The sequence below is a fragment of the Rutilus rutilus genome (genome assembly GCF_951802725.1).
Source record: "Rutilus rutilus genome assembly, chromosome: 3".
Taxonomy (NCBI): Eukaryota; Metazoa; Chordata; class Actinopteri; order Cypriniformes; family Leuciscidae; genus Rutilus; species Rutilus rutilus.
The window spans coordinates 794588-814421 of record NC_140211.1 but is presented as its reverse complement, the minus strand read 5'-3'; the positions used below and the strand labels follow the sequence as shown (position 1 = coordinate 814421).

At 39.5% G+C, this 19834-nt stretch overlaps 1 protein-coding gene across 1 annotated transcript in view; it reads left to right on the top strand.

The window, feature by feature from the left end:
• The window catches only part of rela (v-rel avian reticuloendotheliosis viral oncogene homolog A), a 29273-nt gene extending 20581 nt beyond the window's left edge, over window positions 1-8692 (top strand). The window contains exons 8-12 of the mRNA XM_084404134.1: window positions 3935-4150; window positions 5192-5269; window positions 5350-5439; window positions 6092-6513; window positions 7477-8692. Of these exons, the coding sequence (XP_084260260.1) occupies window positions 3935-4150; window positions 5192-5269; window positions 5350-5439; window positions 6092-6513; window positions 7477-7770 (1100 nt within the window). The 3' untranslated portion in view covers window positions 7771-8692. The remainder of the gene's footprint in view (window positions 1-3934; window positions 4151-5191; window positions 5270-5349; window positions 5440-6091; window positions 6514-7476) is intronic.
• The last annotated feature ends 11142 nt before the right edge of the window (window positions 8693-19834 follow it).

Genomic DNA, 19834 nt, shown 5'->3' with positions numbered 1-19834 from the left:
TATGATGGACAGATGCACTTTTATGATGGACAGATGCACTTTTATGATGGATAGATGCGCTTTTATGATGGACAGATGCACTTTTATGATGATAGATTCACTTTTATGATGGATAGATGCACTTTTATGATGGACAGATGCACTTTTATGATGGATAGATGCACTTTTATGATGATAGATTCACTTTTATGATGGACAGATGCACTTTTATGATGGATAGATGCACTTTTATGATGGACAGATGCACTTTTATGATGATAGATTCACTTTTATGATGGATAGATGCACTTTTATGATGGACAGATGCACTTTTATGATGGATAGATGCACTTTTATGATGGACAGATGCACTTTTATGATGGATAGATGCACTTTTATGATGGACAGATGCACTTTTATGATGGACAGATGCACTTTTATGATGGACAGATGCACTTTTATGATGGACAGATGCACTTTTATGATGGACAGATGCACTTTTATGATGGACAGATGCACTTTTATGATGACAGATGCACTTTTATGATGGACAGATGCACTTTTATGATGATAGATGTACTTTTATGACGGATAGATGTACTTTTATGATGGATAGATGTACTTTTATGATGGATAGATGTACTTTTATGATGGATAGATGTACTTTTATGATGGACAGATGCACTTTTATGATGGATAGATGTACTTTTATGATGGATAGATGCACTTTTATGATGGATAGATGTACTTTTATGATGGATAGATGTGCTTTTATGATGGATAGATGTACTTTTATGATGGATAGATGTACTTTTATGATGGACAGATGCACTTTTATGATGGATAGATGTACTTTTATGATGGATAGATGTGCTTTTATGATGGATAGATGCACTTTTATGACGGATAGATGTACTTTTATGACGGATAGATGTACTTTTATGATGGACAGATGCACTTTTATGATGGATAGATGCACTTTTATGACGGATAGATGTACTTTTATGATGGATAGATGTGCTTTTATGATGGATAGATGTACTTTTATGACGGATAGATGTACTTTTATGATGGATAGATGCACTTTGATGACGGACAGATGCACTTTTATGATGATAGATGCACTTTTATGATGGACAGATGCACTTTTATGATGGACAGATGCACTTTTATGATGGATAGATGCACTTTTATGATGGATAGATGCACTTTTATGATGGACAGATGCGCTTTTATGATGGATAGATGCACTTTTATGATGGATAGATGCACTTTTATGATGGACAGATGCGCTTTTATGATGGATAGATGTACTTTTATGATGGATAGATGTGCTTTTATGATGGATAGATGTACTTTTATGACGGATAGATGTACTTTTATGATGGATAGATGTGCTTTTATGATGGATAGATGTACTTTTATGATGGATAGATGTGCTTTTATGATGGATAGATGTACTTTTATGACGGATAGATGTACTTTTATGATGGATAGATGCACTTTGATGACGGACAGATGCACTTTTATGATGATAGATGCACTTTTATGATGGACAGATGCACTTTTATGATGGACAGATGCACTTTTATGATGGATAGATGCACTTTTATGATGGATAGATGCACTTTTATGATGGACAGATGCGCTTTTATGATGGATAGATGCACTTTTATGATGGATAGATGCACTTTTATGATGGACAGATGCGCTTTTATGATGGATAGATGCGCTTTTATGATGGATAGATGCACTTTTATGATGGACAGATGCGCTTTTATGATGGATAGATGCGCTTTTATGATGGATAGATGCACTTTTATGACGGATAGATGTACTTTTATGATGATAGATGTACTTTTATGATGGATAGATGTGCTTTTATGATGGATAGATGTGCTTTTATGATGGATAGATGCGCTTTTATGATGGATAGATGTACTTTTATGATGGATAGATGTACTTTAATGATGGATAGATGTACTTTTATGATGGATAGATGTGCTTTTATGATGGACAGATGCGCTTTTATGATGGATAGATGCACTTTTATGATGGATAGATGCACTTTTATGATGGACAGATGCGCTTTTATGATGGATAGATGCGCTTTTATGATGGATAGATGCACTTTTATGACGGATAGATGTACTTTTATGATGATAGATGTACTTTTATGATGGATAGATGCGCTTTTATGATGGATAGATGTACTTTTATGATGGATAGATGTACTTTAATGATGGATAGATGTACTTTTATGATGGATAGATGTACTTTTATGATGGATAGATGCACTTTTATGATGGACAGATGCGCTTTTATGATGGATAGATGCACTTTTATGATGGATAGATGCACTTTTATGATGGACAGATGCGCTTTTATGATGGATAGATGCGCTTTTATGATGGATAGATGCACTTTTATGACGGATAGATGTACTTTTATGATGATAGATGTACTTTTATGATGGATAGATGTGCTTTTATGATGGATAGATGTGCTTTTATGATGGATAGATGCGCTTTTATGATGGATAGATGTACTTTTATGATGGATAGATGTACTTTAATGATGGATAGATGTACTTTTATGATGGATAGATGTGCTTTTATGATGGATAGATGTGCTTTTATGATGGATAGATGCGCTTTTATGATGGATAGATGTACTTTTATGACGGATAGATGTACTTTTATGATGATAGATGTACTTTTATGATGGATAGATGCACTTTTATGATGGACAGATGCACTTTTATGATGGACAGATGCACTTTTATGATGGATAGATGTACTTTTATGATGGATAGATGCACTTTTATGATGGATAGATGTACTTTTATGATGGATAGATGTACTTTTATGATGGACAGATGCACTTTTATGATGGACAGATGTACTTTTATGATGGACAGATGCACTTTTATGATGGATAGATGTACTTTTATGATGGACAGATGCACTTTTATGATGGATAGATGTACTTTTATGATGGATAGATGTACTTTTATGATGGATAGATGTACTTTTATGATGGACAGATGCACTTTTATGATGGATAGATGCACGTTTTTGAGCTTCAGCCTGTTGGTTGCAATTCACTGCCATTATTAAGCTTGGAAGAGCCAGGACATTTTTTTTATATAATATACTATATACGTTTATCTTATTTCAAGTAACATTTTTATTTTTTTTTTTTTTTTTTTTTTTACGTTTAGTTCAGTTTAGTTTCAGTATCACTGAGATGCCATTATAGATTCTATTAATATTTTCAAGTTTTATGTTTATTTATTTTGTTGTTGTTGTTAGTTTTAGTGTTTTCACAGAGTTTTACAAATATGTCTATATAGTTTTTAATTTTATTTAAGCTTTAGTTATTTTATTACTTCAGTTATTTGAGAATAGAAATGATGCATTGGCAACTAGTTAACTAACAAAATAAGTTGAATGTGTTTCTTTTATTTCAAGTTTCAAAAATGTTTAGTTTAGTAATTTTTAGTTCAGTTTAGTTTTTAGTATCACTGAGATACTATTATAAATGTGATCAATATTTAGCAGTTTTCATTTGAATTTTAGTTTTTTTTTTCATCTTTATTCTTTAAATGTCTATATTAAAAAACACTTTATTTTAATTTTAGTTTGTTATTCCAGAAACATAATACATTATTAAATGTTGACATTAACATTAACTGAGAATAATAAATGCTTTACCAGTATGTGGCGTTATTATTTCATGTATAATATATTGCTCTTTAGGTTTCATTTATTTCAGTGTTAGTTTTAGTTCTTAATTATTTCCTGTTTTTAACATTTAGTGCTTCAACCTAAACTTATTTCAGTTATTGCCATGGCAACATTTCTAATTTTCGTTCAGTTTATTTCCGCTTTATTTCAGTGTACAGAGATGTTGTAGGGTTGTGGTCGGATCATTACTGTGCTCTTCCCTTCAGAGGACATCGAGGTGCGCTTCTTCCGGGACTCGTGGGAGAGTAAGGGCTCGTTCTCGCAGGCCGATGTTCACCGTCAGGTGGCCATCGTGTTTCGCACGCCCCCGTACCACGACACTAACCTGTCTGAGCCGGTGCGGGTGAAGATGCAGCTCCGCCGGCCCTCAGACCGAGAGGTCAGCGAGCCCATGGACTTCCAGTACCTGCCCGCCGACCCGGGTGAGACCATGTGCTCTGTCATGTGGAAGCTTGTTCACGCCACAGAAAACTAAATAAAAAAGCTCATTCTACTTTTTATCTCACAGTTCGGACTTTTTTTCCCCACAGTTGCGAGTAGTAAGTTGTAATTACCTTTTTAATTGCAGGTTTATATATTAATTATATCTTATAAACTCACTATTGCGAAAAATGTTCAGAATTGCGAGATGTAAACTTACAATTAAAAAAAAAGGTCAGAATTGCGAGATATAAACTCGCAATTGCGCAAATTTTTTTTTGAATTGCGAGATATAAACTCGCAATTGCGGAAAAAGGTCAGAATTGCGAGATATAAACTTAAAATTGCCAAAAATAGTCAGAATTGTGAGATAAAAACTCACAATTAAAAAAAAAAGGTCAGAATTGCGAGACACATTCGCAAAAAAATTTTTTTTTAATTGCGAGATATAAACTCGCAATTGCGGAAAAAGGTCAGAATTGCGAGATATAAACTTAAAATTGCCAAAAATAGTCAGAATTGTGAGATAAAAACTCACAATTAAAAAAAAAAGGTCAGAATTGCGAGACACATTCGCAAAAAAATTTTTTTTTAATTGCGAGATATAAACTCGCAATTGCGGAAAAAGGTCAGAATTGCGAGATATAAACTCACAATTGCCAAAAATGGTCAGAATTGCGAGATGTAAACTTAAAATTGCGGAAAAAAAGGTCAGAATTGCGAGATACAAACTCGCAATTGCGAAACATTGTCAGAATTGTGAGATAAAAACTCACAATTAAAAAAAAAAAGGTCAGAATTGCGAGATATAAACTCGCAATTGCGGAAAAAGGTCAGAATTATTACAATTGCGAATAAAAGGTCAGAATTGCAAGATTTAAAGTCACAATTACTTTTTTAATATTTTATTCCATGGCAGAAACAGGCTTCCATAGTTTTACATAAGGCGTTTACGTTCTCAGAATAACAGTTGACCCGAAGTGAGAGTGCTCACCCTCATGTTGTTGTTGGTTCTCTCTGTGGTTATGGTTGTGAAACGACAGACGAGCACAGGCTGATGGAGAAGCGCAAGAGGACAGAAGGGATGCTGCAGAACCTCAAACTCAGCAGCATGATTTCAGGTGTGTGTTGTATCAGATCAAGTCATTTTAAGGTGTTAGAGGTCAGTTTTGTAGTGAAGGTGTGTGTGTTTTATGTGCAGGATCCGCCATGCCGACAGACAGACGGCCATTCAGTACAGCGAAACGAACTCTAGCCGTGTCCAAACCCACAGCCACCAGTATCACTCCAGGTAACCAGTTATCCACCAGTAATACACCAATTATCCTCCAGTTATCCTCCAGTTATCCCCCAGTTATCCTCCAGTTATCCTCCAGTTATCCTCCAGTTATCCCCCAGTTATCCTCCAGTTATCCTCCAGTTATCCTCCAGTTATCCCCCAGTTATCCCCCAGTTATCCTCCAGTTATCCTCCAGTTATCCTCCAGTTATCCTCCAGTTATCCCCCAGTTATCCTCCAGTTATCCCCCAGTTATCCCCCAGTTATCCCCCAGTTATCCCCCAGTTATCCTCCAGTTATCCTCCAGTTATCCTCCAGTTATCCCCAGTTATCCTCCAGTTATCCTCCAGTTATCCTCCAGTTATCCCCCAGTTATCCCCCAGTTATCCTCCAGTTACCCCCCAGTTATCCCCCAGTTATTCCCCCAGTTATCCTCCAGTTATCCCCCAGTAATACACCAGTTATCCCCCAGTTATCCTCCAGTTATTTACCAGTTACCCTCCAGTTACCCTCCAGTTATCCCCCAGTTATCCCCCAGTTATCCCCCAGTTATCCCCCAGTTATCCCCCAGTTATCCCCCAGTTATCCTCCAGTTATCCCCCAGTTATCCCCCAGTTATCCTCCAGTTATCCCCCAGTTATCCCCCACTCACTGTTGTGTTTCAGTGTCGGCGTGTGTGTCTTCGGGCCCCTCGATGAAGCCCCTGCCGCCCCCGTTCTTCGAGCCGGCTCCAGGACAGCTCTTCGCTCAGCCGATCCAGAGTTCCCTGAAGGTGGAGCCGCAGACGTCGGTCGGCGACACCTGGAAGTTCCTGCAGACCCTGACCGTCGACTCTCAGCCCAAAGCCGTGTCGGTGAGCAGCTTCACCAACACACAACAGCCCAGCGACTTCTCCACCGTCAACATGGCGGACCTGGGCTTCAACCTGGGTAACTTCATCTCGGCGGAGCCGCTGAACGCCGCGAGCGCCTCGAGTGCGGTTCCCCAGGACATGCAGAACACCTTCCGGGAGGACGATATCCCAGAGTTCCCCAGCTTCTCCGAGGTGCAGGGCGACGTCGACAACATCAACATCGACGATTTCCAGGTCAGCGCTCGCTCACGCTTACTCAGATTCTCAATTAGCTTTTGTTTTTGGTTACATGGTCATTTTAGTGTCATTGATTTAAAGGTGCAGTGTGTGATATTTACACAATGTTTACACACTGAGGATCTGTTGACAGAAATGCAATATCATAAACATAACTATGTTTTCAGTGGTGTGTAAACCCCTTACTTAATGAAGCGTTATGTGTTTATTAGCTTAGAATGAGCATTTCTCTCTACACACACCGCGGGTCCGCTTACATCCACATGTTTCTACGGTGGCCCTGAGCGGACAAACGCGTCTCGTCACTATGTTGTTCTTCGTGCAGAGAAGCTTCAGCTAAAGTCAGCGGATAAAACACTGACACAAGTGACAATAATGTTCGCAATAACATACCGCTTTACTGAATAATCAAGTAAACCTAATTTCTTCATTTATCTTTGTAAAGAAACATCATTGTTTAACTGGCGACTCTCTGCTGTCTCAGACGACGACATCACTTCCTGTCGGCCACCTTAACTTCTGTTGGGTGTAATTCGCAACCTCACCACTAGATGCGCTAAAATTACACACTGCACCTTTAAGAATGGCTATTTAGGTTTGTTTTAATTTTATTTCAGTGTTTTATTTATTATTTATTTCCTGTTGATGATTTTAGTGCTTCAACTTAAACTTGTGTCAGTTTATTGTAGAGCTGCAGGATTCTGCGTTAATCTGGTTTCATTACTTCACTTGTTTAAACGTTCGCTGTGATCGTACATGTGAAGCTTTAATAGGCAGAGCCGAATCGCTGTCATTTAAGAATAAGATCATGTGTGTGTGTTTGAATCTTTTAACCATTAATCCTGCAGCTCTAGTGTATTGCCTAGGCATCATTTCTAATTTATATTGTATTTTCTTTCAGCTTTATTTCACTGAGCGGAAGCCTCTTTAATAGTTGTAATGCTAATATCTGTGTTCCAGGCCATGCTAGGCGGCGAGTCGATGGGGAAGTCCGCGTGTCACATGACCACGGCGAGCGCCGGCGAGGTCCCGGATCAGCCGGCGGATCCCTCGGCCAACAGCTCCACCTGGATGAGCTTCCCCCCCAGCATCGCCAGTCTCCTGCAGAACGAGCCCATGATGGAGAGCGGCTCCAGCCCGGCGTCCGCGGTGCTCGACGACCTGGAGGTGCTGAACTCCATCGACGACGACCGCTTCATGTCCATCTTCACCAGCAGCAATCACATGGGGTTCCTCTCCGGACACCCCACCTAAACCAGCGGCGACCCAAGACTCTTGTTCAGGCCGAGGTGAAGGAGTTACTCCGAAGACCAACGAACGCTCAGTCCTGAAACACACCGTCTCTGATGAACCCTTTCAGACACAATACATACGAGATTATATTGGGTGGCGGTTTTGGATCAGATGTGTATCTTGTGTACAGTGAGGTAGAATAAACCTCGTCTCTATAAACAGCAGTGCCTTATTAAGCCAATCACAGCGCGAATTACAGCCTTATCAAGCAGTTCAGCCAATCACAGTGCAGAATTACTGGCTCATCAAGCAGTTCAGCCAATCACAGCGCAGAATTACAGCCATATCAAGCAGCTTAGCCAATCACAGCACAGAATTACAGCCTTATCAAGCAGTTCAGCCAATCACAGTGCAGAATTACAGCCTTATCAAGCATCTCAGCCAGTTACAGCCTCATCAAGCATCTCAGCCAATCACAGCACAGAATTACTGGCTCGTCAAGCAGCTCAGCCAATCACAGCACAGAATTACAGCCTCATCAAGCAGCTCTGCCAATCACAGTGCAGAATTACTGGCTCATCAAGCAGTTCAGCCAATCACAGCGCAGAATTACAGCCTCATCAAGCAGTTCAGCCAATCACAGCACAGAATTACTGGCTCATCAAGCATCTCAGCCAATCACAGCACAGAATTACAGCCTTATCAAGCATCTCAGCCAGTTACAGCGCAGAATTACAGCCTCATCAAGCAGCTCAGCCAATCACAGCGCAGAATTACAGCCTCATCAAGCAGCTCAGCCAATCACAGCCTTAGAAACACTGAGCTTTAGTTACACATCCTTACAGAGAATCTATGATTTCAGAGATGCGAAATATATTATCATTGTACAGTAGAATGTACTTTAGCAATAAGTAAAAAAACACATTATCTTTTAAGGAATATCACACAATTGTCTTCCTTCTTTTACTGTTGTTTGCCAATTATTATTCTTTTTTTTTTCAATTTTAAAGGATTTATTTGTTAATTTGATTATAATTAATTTTTGATAAAAAAAAATTGTATAGGACCATAAAAACAGCTTTACTGAAAAAAGTTACTTTTTATAAAAAAAAATTATTATTGTAAAAATTCTAGTAAATTATTAAATCGTTAAAGTTCTATGAATTGCTGTATTTTCATACATGATTTTTGATTATTCAAATTTAAAACGTAATCCAGAAACATTAAAACGGAAAATACACAGGGGCCTAAACGTGTCGTTTTTGTTAAACTCTATTTATTAAAATAAATTCAATTTTTGAATTACTAGAATTTAATGCAACCATTAAAACGAAATCCAGCATTTCCACACACACACACACACACACACACACACACACACACACACAAAATACACTGAATAAATAGTGGATTTCGTAAGGCCCCATAAGGACATTTCAATTGTTTTTTGAGCACTAAAATTCAATTTAATCACTAAAAATGAAATCCAGTAAAATTAAAACAAAGATGTTGATGTTGAAAATTCCAGAGCACTAGAGAACCTCACGGTCCGCTTCAGATCCAAACACAGGCATTTTATAGTTTATATCTGATGTTTAAATAAAACTGCACCATTTCATTCATGAAGCTGAAGTTATCAGATATCGATCTACAGTATATGAGCGATCTACAGTGCTTTAGTGTCTGCGCATGTGTCCTGGTGACCACCGCTCCGCTGGTGTGTGTGTATGCTAATCTTCCACTGACGTTCATCAGCGTGAGCTTCTGCTGGCGGGAATCTGCCGTTTCCAGTCCATCTAACATGAGTATATACTCTGATCTGTGTGATCATCTGTACGCAGTCATGTAACGTGTTCATTCGATGTTTCTGTGGCCTTCCTGCAGGTGTGTACAAACTAAATGCTTTTGTACTATTATACGAGCTGTAATAAATGCAACAACTGTTGAAAATGTCCTGGTTGTTTATGTGGCGCAGAGAACGAACCAAACGAACCGAACAAACCGAATCTCGTTGATTTAGGAATTAACTCACTCGTTTCATTACTGGATGAATCAGCGTTTTTGAACAAATATCCTGAATGAATGATTCAGTGACTCACTCAAAGAGTTCACTCGTTTCATTACTGGATGAATCAGTGTTTTTGAACAAATATCCTGAATGAATGATTCAGTGACTCACTCAAAGAGTTCACTCGTTTCATTACTGGATGAATCAGTGTTTTTGAACAAATATCCTGAATGAATGATTCAATGACTCACTCAAAGAGTTCACTCTTTCATTACTGGATGAATCAGCGTTTTTGAACAAATATCCTGAATGAATGATTCAGTGACTCACTCAAAGAGTTCACTCGTTTCATTACTGGATGAATCAGTGTTTTTGAACAAATATCCTGAATGAATGATTCAATGACTCACTCAAAGAGTTCACTCGTTTCATTACTGGATGAATCAGCGTTTTTGAACAAATATCCTGAATGAATGATTCAATGACTCACTCAAAGAGTTCACTCGTTTCATTACTGGATGAATCAGCGTTTTTGAACAAATATCCTGAATGAATGATTCAATGACTCACTCAAAGAGTTCACTCGTTTCATTACTGGATGAATCAGCATTTTTGAACAAATATCCTGAATGAATGATTCAATGCCTCACTCAAAGAGTTCACTCGTTTCATTACTGGATGAATCAGCGTTTTTGAACAAATATCTTGAATGAATGATTCAATGACTCACTCAAAGAGTTCACTCGTTTCATTACTGGATGAATCAGCGTTTTTGAACAAATATCTTGAATGAATGATTCAATGACTCACTCAAAGAGTTCACTCGTTTCATTACTGGATGAATCAGCGTTTTTGAACAAATATCTTGAATGAATGATTCAATGACTCACTCAAACAGTTCACTCGTTTCATTACTGGATGAATCAGCGCTTTTGAACAAATATCCTGAATGAATGATTCAATGACTCACTCAAAGAGTTTACTCGTTTCATTACTGGATGAATCAGCGTTTTTGAACAAATATCTTGAATGAATGATTCAATGCCTCACTCAAAGAGTTCACTCGTTTCATTACTGGATGAATCAGCGTTTTTGAACAAATATCCTGAATGAATGATTCAGTGACTCACTCAAAGAGTTCACTCGTTTCATTACTGGATGAATCAGCGTTTTTGAACAAATATCCTGAATGAATGATTCAATGACTCACTCAAAGAGTTCACTCGTTTCATTACTGGATGAATCAGCGTTTTTGAACAAATATCCTGAATGAATGATTCAGTGACTCACTCAAAGAGTTCACTCGTTTCATTACTGGATGAATCAGCGTTTTTGAACAAATATCCTGAATGAATGATTCAATGACTCACTCAAAGAGTTCACTCGTTTCATTACTGGATGAATCAGCGTTTTTGAACAAATATCTTGAATGAATGATTCAATGCCTCACTCAAAGAGTTCACTTGTTTCATTACTGGATGAATCAGCGTTTTTGAACAAATATCCTGAATGAATGATTCAGTGACTCACTCAAAGAGTTCACTCGTTTCATTACTGGATGAATCAGCGTTTTTTTAACAAATATCCTGAATGAATGATTCAGTGACTCACTCAAAGAGTTCACTCGTTTCATTACTGGATGAATCAGCGTTTTTGAACAAATATCCTGAATGAATGATTCAATGACTCACTCAAAGAGTTCACTCGTTTCATTACTGGATGAATCAGCGTTTTTGAACAAATATCTTGAATGAATGATTCAATGCCTCACTCAAAGAGTTCACTCGTTTCATTACTGGATGAATCAGCGTTTTTTAACAAATATCTTGAATGAATGATTCAATGCCTCACTCAAAGAGTTCACTCGTTTCATTACTGGATGAATCAGCGTTTTTGAACAAATATCCTGAATGAATGATTCAGTGACTCACTCAAAGAGTTCACTCGTTTCATTACTGGATGAATCAGCGTTTTTTAACAAATATCCTGAATGAATGATTCAGTGACTCACTCAAAGAGTTCACTCGTTTCATTACTGGATGAATCAGCGTTTTTGAACAAATATCCTGAATGAATGATTCAGTGACTCACTCAAAGAGTTCACTCGTTTCATTACTGGATGAATCAGCGTTTTTGGACAAATATCCTGAATGAATGATTCAATGACTCACTCAAAGAGTTCACTCGTTTCATTACTGGATGAATCAGCGTTTTTGAACAAATATCCTGAATGAATGATTCAATGACTCACTCAAAGAGTTCACTCGTTTTGGGCGGGTCAAGATGGCGACTGAGTAACATCCCTGTGCCGAAGCTCTGCATTCATTAGTTGACAAAAGACTTAATATGTAAAAGGGCACAAAGTAATAATTTATTTACTGATCTGAGAAAGTCTTTGTTCGTTCTTTTGTTTTTCTAACTTTTCAACGAGCGCGATGGAAGAAGATAAGCCTACTCGAGGTGCCATGCACTCATACGCGAAGAAATCTCTGGATGCCTCGTTCAAAGGGAATGACGCTAAGAATACATCAGGATGTAAAATTCCCCTTCCTGAAACTCCTCGACAGCCTGCCAAAAAATCTAAATTGGGTGAAAGAGCGGCGTCGGATATTCAGATGGTCTCTAATTCGAACCTGATGGAAGTTTTGGAGAGAGTTGAAAAAATGCAATTGGAATTTATGAATCGAATGCAATCCCTCGAGACAACCGTTCAAGTCAACACGGCCTCGTTAAACAGTGTGACTGAGGCGCTTGAGTTTATGAGCAATCAAATTGAAGAGGTATCAGGCAAGGTGAGCTCGTTGCAGAACAGGGTGGAATCACTGGAAAAGGAAAACTGCGCGCTACGTGATAAATGCGAGGAACTGGATGCCTATAAAAGGAGGTGGAATTTGCGAGTGTCCGGTATTCAGGAGCAGCGAGGAGAAGATGTTCGGAAAATCCTAATCGATTTATTCGGCAAAGTTTCTCCAGAGATCGCAGACCAGCTCGTCTACACGCTCGACATCGCCCACAGACTGGGCCCGCGCGCTGAGGGAGCTCGCGCAAGCCGTCGCATCATCGTACAATTTCTGTCACGCAATGTTCGAGATCAAATCTGGAGGGATGCCAGAACCGCGGCCATTCTCAAAGAACGAAAAATCCGAATTTTTGAAGACTTAACGCAAAGCACCAAAGACGCCAGGAACAAACTTTGGCCACTTGTGGAACGAGCAAGAAAGGAGGGGAAGAGAGCAGGATTCAGAGGGCCCTTTGCATATGTTGACGGTAAAAAGATTTCTGCAAATGATCAGCAAGGCTGAATGATGCTATGGCATCCTCGTCGAAGCTTCAACACACCACTCTCTGGTACTCTCGGGTTGGCACGATCCGTTTTTTTTTTCTTTTTCTCTCTCTCTTCAGATAGAGGATAGACTTTTTGTAGTATGCTACTTAGCGTTGCCCATTTGATCTTGTTTGTTCATGCTGGATCTTTAACGCAATTTTTATTTTATTTTATTTGGAATATTATTAGTTTATGACAATGGTCATAAATACGGAATTTCTACTTTTGGAACCATACCTTTTTGTCAATGAGAGTGCTCGTTCTGAAGAATTAAGGTACCAAAAACTTGATAACTGAAAGAGGAACGAAAGTCAGATAGAACAGACAAAAGGGTTAAAAGAAACAAAACGAAAAAGACTTTTACTCATGCCCTTGTACTCATTACTTCTGGTTCTATATAATGTTGCAGAGTTAGGCGAACTACTGCATTTTTTGTTATTCTAGTTTCTTATGTTCTAAGTGATATCCTGTTTCATACCTAGTTCTTCAGGTATTATATACTCTTGTTTAATTGTGTATGTCTTTGTCTTTATTTTCTTTAAATGCCAGGGGTTTGAAAAACAACATTAAGAGGAAGGCTTTATTTTTGTTTTCTAAGAGGCACAAAGTAGATTTCTGTTTTTTCCAGGAAAGTCATTCTACATCTAAAGATGCCAAATTTTGGAGGTCACAGTGGGGCAATGATATTTGGTTGTCACATGGGTCAGAACATTCTGCTGGAGTAGGGATTATGAAGTATAATTTTAATGGTAACATTTTGGAAACCAGTATTGATCCTTCAGGACACTTCTTGTTAATGGTTGTTGTTGTCAATCATTTTATGTTGATTATTGTCAACATCTATGGTTACAACTCTGTTACAGAAAACTGTGCTTTCTTTAACACCCTAGATCAAAAACTTTCATATGCTTTAGGCAAATATCCTTCAGCTTTTCTGCTTTTAGGTGGTGATTTTAACATAGCAATGAATAACATGCTAGATAGGTACCCACCAAGAAAAACAGTTTCCCCAAACTCAAATCTTGTAGCATTTATGGATAAATTTGACTTAGTTGATATCTGGAGAGAGATGTATCCGGATGTAATACAGTACACCTGGAGTAACAAAGACCGTTCAAGGCAGTCCAGAATTGATTATTGGTTGATTTCTAAAACTTTGAGTAGCAATAATATCTCTATTAATATCAGTAACAGCCCACTGACTGACCATAATGCCATTTACATTTTAATTTATCGCAAAATATCGCAATTAATGCCTGCAAACCGTCGCTCTGGAAATTAAATAGCTCCCTCCTTAAATATAAAAGGGCCAAACAACAGATTATTGAACTAATCCATATTTACTGGGAAAGGGCTAAATCACAAAAAGCTTTTGGACGTAACTGGGAGCTTTTAAAATATGAATTAGGGAAATTCTTAAGAAAATTTGGAAGTAATATAGCAAAGCAAAATAGATTATTAGAGGATGAAGTTCTTTCACAACTATCTGCTATATCATTTAAGGAGCCATTGACAGATACTCAAAGCATTGAATATTCCAAACTTCAAAGTAAATTAGATGATCTCTATAGATCCAAAGCTAAAGGAGCCTATGTTCGATCCAGGAAAAAATGGCTGGAAGAAGGAGAGCAAAATTCAGCCTACTTTTTTAGGTTGGAAAGATCCAATGCTGTGAATGTTTCGGTTGATCGTCTCCGTACAAATGATAGAGTTCTGGAGAATCCTAGGGAAATAGCTTCTTTTTGCTCCAAATTCTATAATGACTTGTATACATCCAGATATTGTGACAATTCAGCCAAATCTTTTTTTGAATCTATTAATCAAAATAAAGTTATTCCTTTAGAAGATAAAGAAGCTTGTGATAATGATATATCCCAATCAGAAATTCTACAAGCTATTAAGAGTTTAAAAAATAATAAAAGTCCCGGCAGTGATGGTTTAACCTCTGAGTTGTATAAGATGTTTGCAGAGAGCTTATCCCCTTTCTTACTAAAGGTGTTTGAAGAAAGTCTGGAATCGGAAACTCTTCCACCAAGCATGACTCAAGGGGTCATCACTTTGATACCCAAACCAAATAAAGATAAAGAATGTTTAGAAAATTGGAGACCGATAACCCTCTTGAATAATGATTACAAAATTTTAGCTTTAATTTTAGCAAAAAGAATTAAAGATGTCCTTAACTGTATTATTGATGAATCACAATCAGGTTTTATGGAAAAACGTCACATTACGAATAATGTAAGATTAGTCCTAGATATTTTAGATTACGAGGAACTCATCCCTAATGATAGCTATTTACTTTTCCTAGACTTCTACAAAGCCTTTGACTCACTTGAGCACAATTTCATATTTCAAGCCATTACCAAATTTGGGTTTGGAGATTCGTTTTGTAGAGCCATCAGGACATTGTATAGAAATAATAATAGTGTTATTAAGTTAAAATTCGGAACCTCACCAAGATTCAATTTGTCACGTGGAGTAAGACAAGGCTGTCCTATATCTCCATATTTATTCTTGCTTGCCTCGCAATTTTTAGCTCTGCATATTTCCAGTAGTAATTTACAAGGTATTACAATTGACGATAGACAAATTATGATTAGCCAGCTGGCTGATGACACCACTTTGTTTTTGAATGATGCCTCTCAAATCCCTTTAGCTTTAAGATTGATTGATTCCTTTTCCAGAGCTTCAGGTCTGTACCTAAATATTAAAAAAGTGAGTTAATGTCAGTCAAAAGCTGTAATGTTCCCTCTATATGCAATATCCCTGTTAAAGATCAAGTAACATACCTAGGAATTGTAATTAATAAAGACCAAAAAACAAGATGTAAACTAAATTTCGATCCTCTAATATTGAAAACCCAAAAGAAACTCAATTCTTGGCTGCAGAGAGACTTGTCCATACGAGGAAGAATTCTACTCTCTAAAGCTGAAGGATTGTCGAGACTAACGTATGCAGCTCTCTCCTTGGAGGTTGATTAAAAAAGGTTGATAGAATGTTAAATAATTTTGTTTGGAAAAATAAAACCCACTTTATTAGAAAATCAGTACTGATGAATTCAATAAAACAGGGAGGATTTGATTTTTTAGATTTTGCTACTTTAAACAACACTTTTAAAATTAATTGGCTTAAAAATTCCCTTAATAATCCCTCTTCACTTTGGAATATCATCCCTAATTATATTTTCTCAAAAGTAGGTGGCCTGAATTTTCTCCTACTTTGTAACTACAATGTTACAAAGATCCCTGTCAAACTCTCTAATTTTCATAAGCAGATGCTCTTGGCATGGTCCTTAACCCATTTAATCCCACCGGTCACAATAGTGACCGTAAAAAAATGTTTCATTTCTAAGGCTATAAAAATGTTACTGAATGATCTATCAATGCATTTCCAGCAGATATTGAAATAATAAAGGGTCTCAATGAAATATGTGCAGTGTCGCATGTTTACTGTAAATTGTCACATGACCAGAGCTGTTTACTTCCTGTTTGCGCCAAGAGAAGAGGATGGCAGCAAGAAAGCTCCCAAAGAAAAGGTTATTAAAGTATGTTAACATAAAGAAAGGACATAGATTTTTGGTACACATCATCTTTAAGGTGTCTAGTATTGATATATGCATTTGCAATTACTCAACTTTATTTAATGTGGTCATAGAACTCACAAACATGTCAACGGCAACAATAGTGACCGGTGGGATAACCCATTGTATCTACATGCTAATACACATAGGCTAACTTTCTACCTAATTTTACACACAGACACTATCCCGTGACCTCGAGACACTATCCCGCTATCCCGTGGCCTCGAGACACTATCCCGTGGCCTCCAGACACTATCCCGAGGCCTCCAGACACTATCCGTGGCCTCCAGACACTATCCCGTGGCCTCCAGACACTATCCCGTGGCCTCCAGACACGATCCCGTGGCCTGCAGACACTATCCCGTGGCCTGCAGACACTATCCCGTGGCCTCCAGACACTATCCCGTGGCTTCCAGACACTATCCCGAGGCCTCCAGACACTATCCCGTGGCCTCGAGACACTATCCCGTGGCCTCGAGACACTATCCCGTGGCCTCGAGACACTATCCCGTGGCCTCGAGATAGTATCCCGTGGCCTCGAGAGACTATCGCGTGGCCTCGAGATAGTATCCCGTGGCCTCGAGATACCATCTCGTGACCTCAGGATACCATCCCGTGGCCTCCAGACACTATCCCGTGGCCTCAAGATACTATCCCGTGGCCTCGATACACTATCCCGTGGCCTCCAGACACTATCCCGTGGCCTCCAGTATCCTCCAGACACTATCCCGTGGCCTCGAGACACTATCCCGTGGCCTCGAGACACTATCCCGTGGCCTCGAGACACTATCCCGAGGCCTCCAGACACTATCCCGAGGCCTCCAGACACTATCCCGTGGCCTCGATACACTATCCCGTGGCCTCCAGACACTATCCCGTGGCCTCCAGACACTATCCCGTGGCCTCAAGACACTATACCGTGGCCTCCAGACACTATCCCGTGGCCTCCAGACACTATCCCGAGGCCTCCAGACACTATCCCGTGGCCTCGAGACACTATCCCGTGGCCTCCAGACACTATCCCGTGGCCTCCAGACACTATCCCGTGGCCTCCAGACACTATCTCGTGGCCTCGAGACACTATCCCGTGGCCTCCAGACACTATCCCGTGGCCTCGAGACACTATCCCGTGGCCTCGAGATAGTATCCCGTGGCCTCGAGATACCATCTCGTGACCTCAGGATACCATCCCGTGGCCTCCAGACACTATCCCGTGGCCTCAAGATACTATCCCGTGGCCTCGATACACTATCCCGTGGCCTCCAGACACTATCCCGTGGCCTCCAGACACTATCCCGTGGCCTCCAGACACTATCCCGTGGCCTCCAGACACTATCCCGAGGCCTCCAGACACTATCCCGTGGCCTCGATACACTATCCCGTGGCCTCCAGACACTATCCCGTGGCCTCGAGACACTATCCCGTGGCCTCCAGACACTATCCCGTGGCCTCCAGACACTATCCCGTGGCCTCAAGATACTATCCCGTGGCCTCGATACACTATCCCGTGGCCTCCAGACACTATCCCGTGGCCTCCAGACACTATCCCGAGGCCTCCAGACACTATCCCGTGGGCTCCAGACACTATACCGTGGCCTCCAGACACTATCCCGTGGCCTCCAGACACTATCCCGTGGCCTCCAGACACTATCCCGAGGCCTCCAGACACTATCCCGTGGGCTCCAGACACTATACCGTGGCCTCCAGACACTATCCCGAGGCCTCCAGACACTATCCCGTGGGCTCCAGACACTATACCGTGGCCTCCAGACACTATCCCGAGGCCTCCAGACACTATCCCGTGGCCTCGAGACACTATCCCGTGGCCTCCAGACACTATCCCGAGGCCTCCAGACACTATCCCGTGGCCTCCAGACACTATACCGTGGCCTCCAGACACTATCCCGTGGCCTGCAGACAATATCCCGTGGCCTCCAGACACTATCCCGAGGCCTCCAGACACTATCCCGTGGCCTCCAGACACTATCCCGTGGCCTCCAGACACTATCCTGTGGCCTCCAGACACTATCCCGTGGCCTCAAGATAGTTTCTCGTTGCCTCAAGATAGTATCTCGTGGCCTCAAGGATTTTATAAGGATTTTATACACTCTTATGCACACGCACACACACACTCACACACACAAAAACACACAAACACACACAAAAACACACACACACACACACACACACACACAAACAAACAAACAAACAAACACACACACAAACAAACACACAAACACACGCACAGGTCAAATAGACCTATATTCAGTCTGTCCAATGGTTGATACAACACAGTATCCCACCGGTCACAATTGTGACCGATCATAAAACACACTTTTTCACATACTTTTCCATGAAAATTTAAAAAAATTATGATTGATTGTTTCAAAGGGATACTAATGACACATGATTTGGATATTTTTGTGTCTGAGAAAAATTTGGGATTAAATGGGCTAATATACAAACACAACTTTTCCCCACACAGATATTACTTATGGAACAATAAGGATATTCTCTACAAGAATAAATCACTTTTCTTTGAAAACTGGTTAAAAAACGACCTTCTTTTAGTTGGACAGCTTTTTAATTCACAGGGCAGACTTTACAACTATTTAGATTTTTTACAGAAATATAAAATTCCTATAACTGCTAATGAATATGCTATTGTTTTCAATGCTATTCCCTCTGGAGTGTCTTTTCTGTTGCAAGGTTCTACATTTCCATGGCCATGTACTTACTCTTTGAACCTAACTGACACAATGATTGGAAATGTATGCTTTTCTGTAGAGCAACAAAAAAGAAATTATAAAATCAGAGCACTCTTCCAGAAAGAAATAATTACAATTCCTTATGTAATACCATATTGGAATAATATTGTAGAGAATTTACCATGGGAAAAAGTATGGTCTTTGCCTCATAAGTATCTGCTTACCAATAAAGTAAAAGAAATAACATTTAAATTAATCCACAAATGTTACCCATCCAAAGCCTTTCTTAGGAAATATAAGTCAGACATTGAAGTGAATTGCTGTTTTTGTCACTCTCCTGAGGAAGATGTCACTCACTTGTTTTGGCAATGTGCCCACACTGAGAAATTTTGGTCAGATTTGTTAATTTTTATCCAATCTTATTTTGTAAGTGACTTTTCTTTCTGTTTTAAAGATGTTTTCTT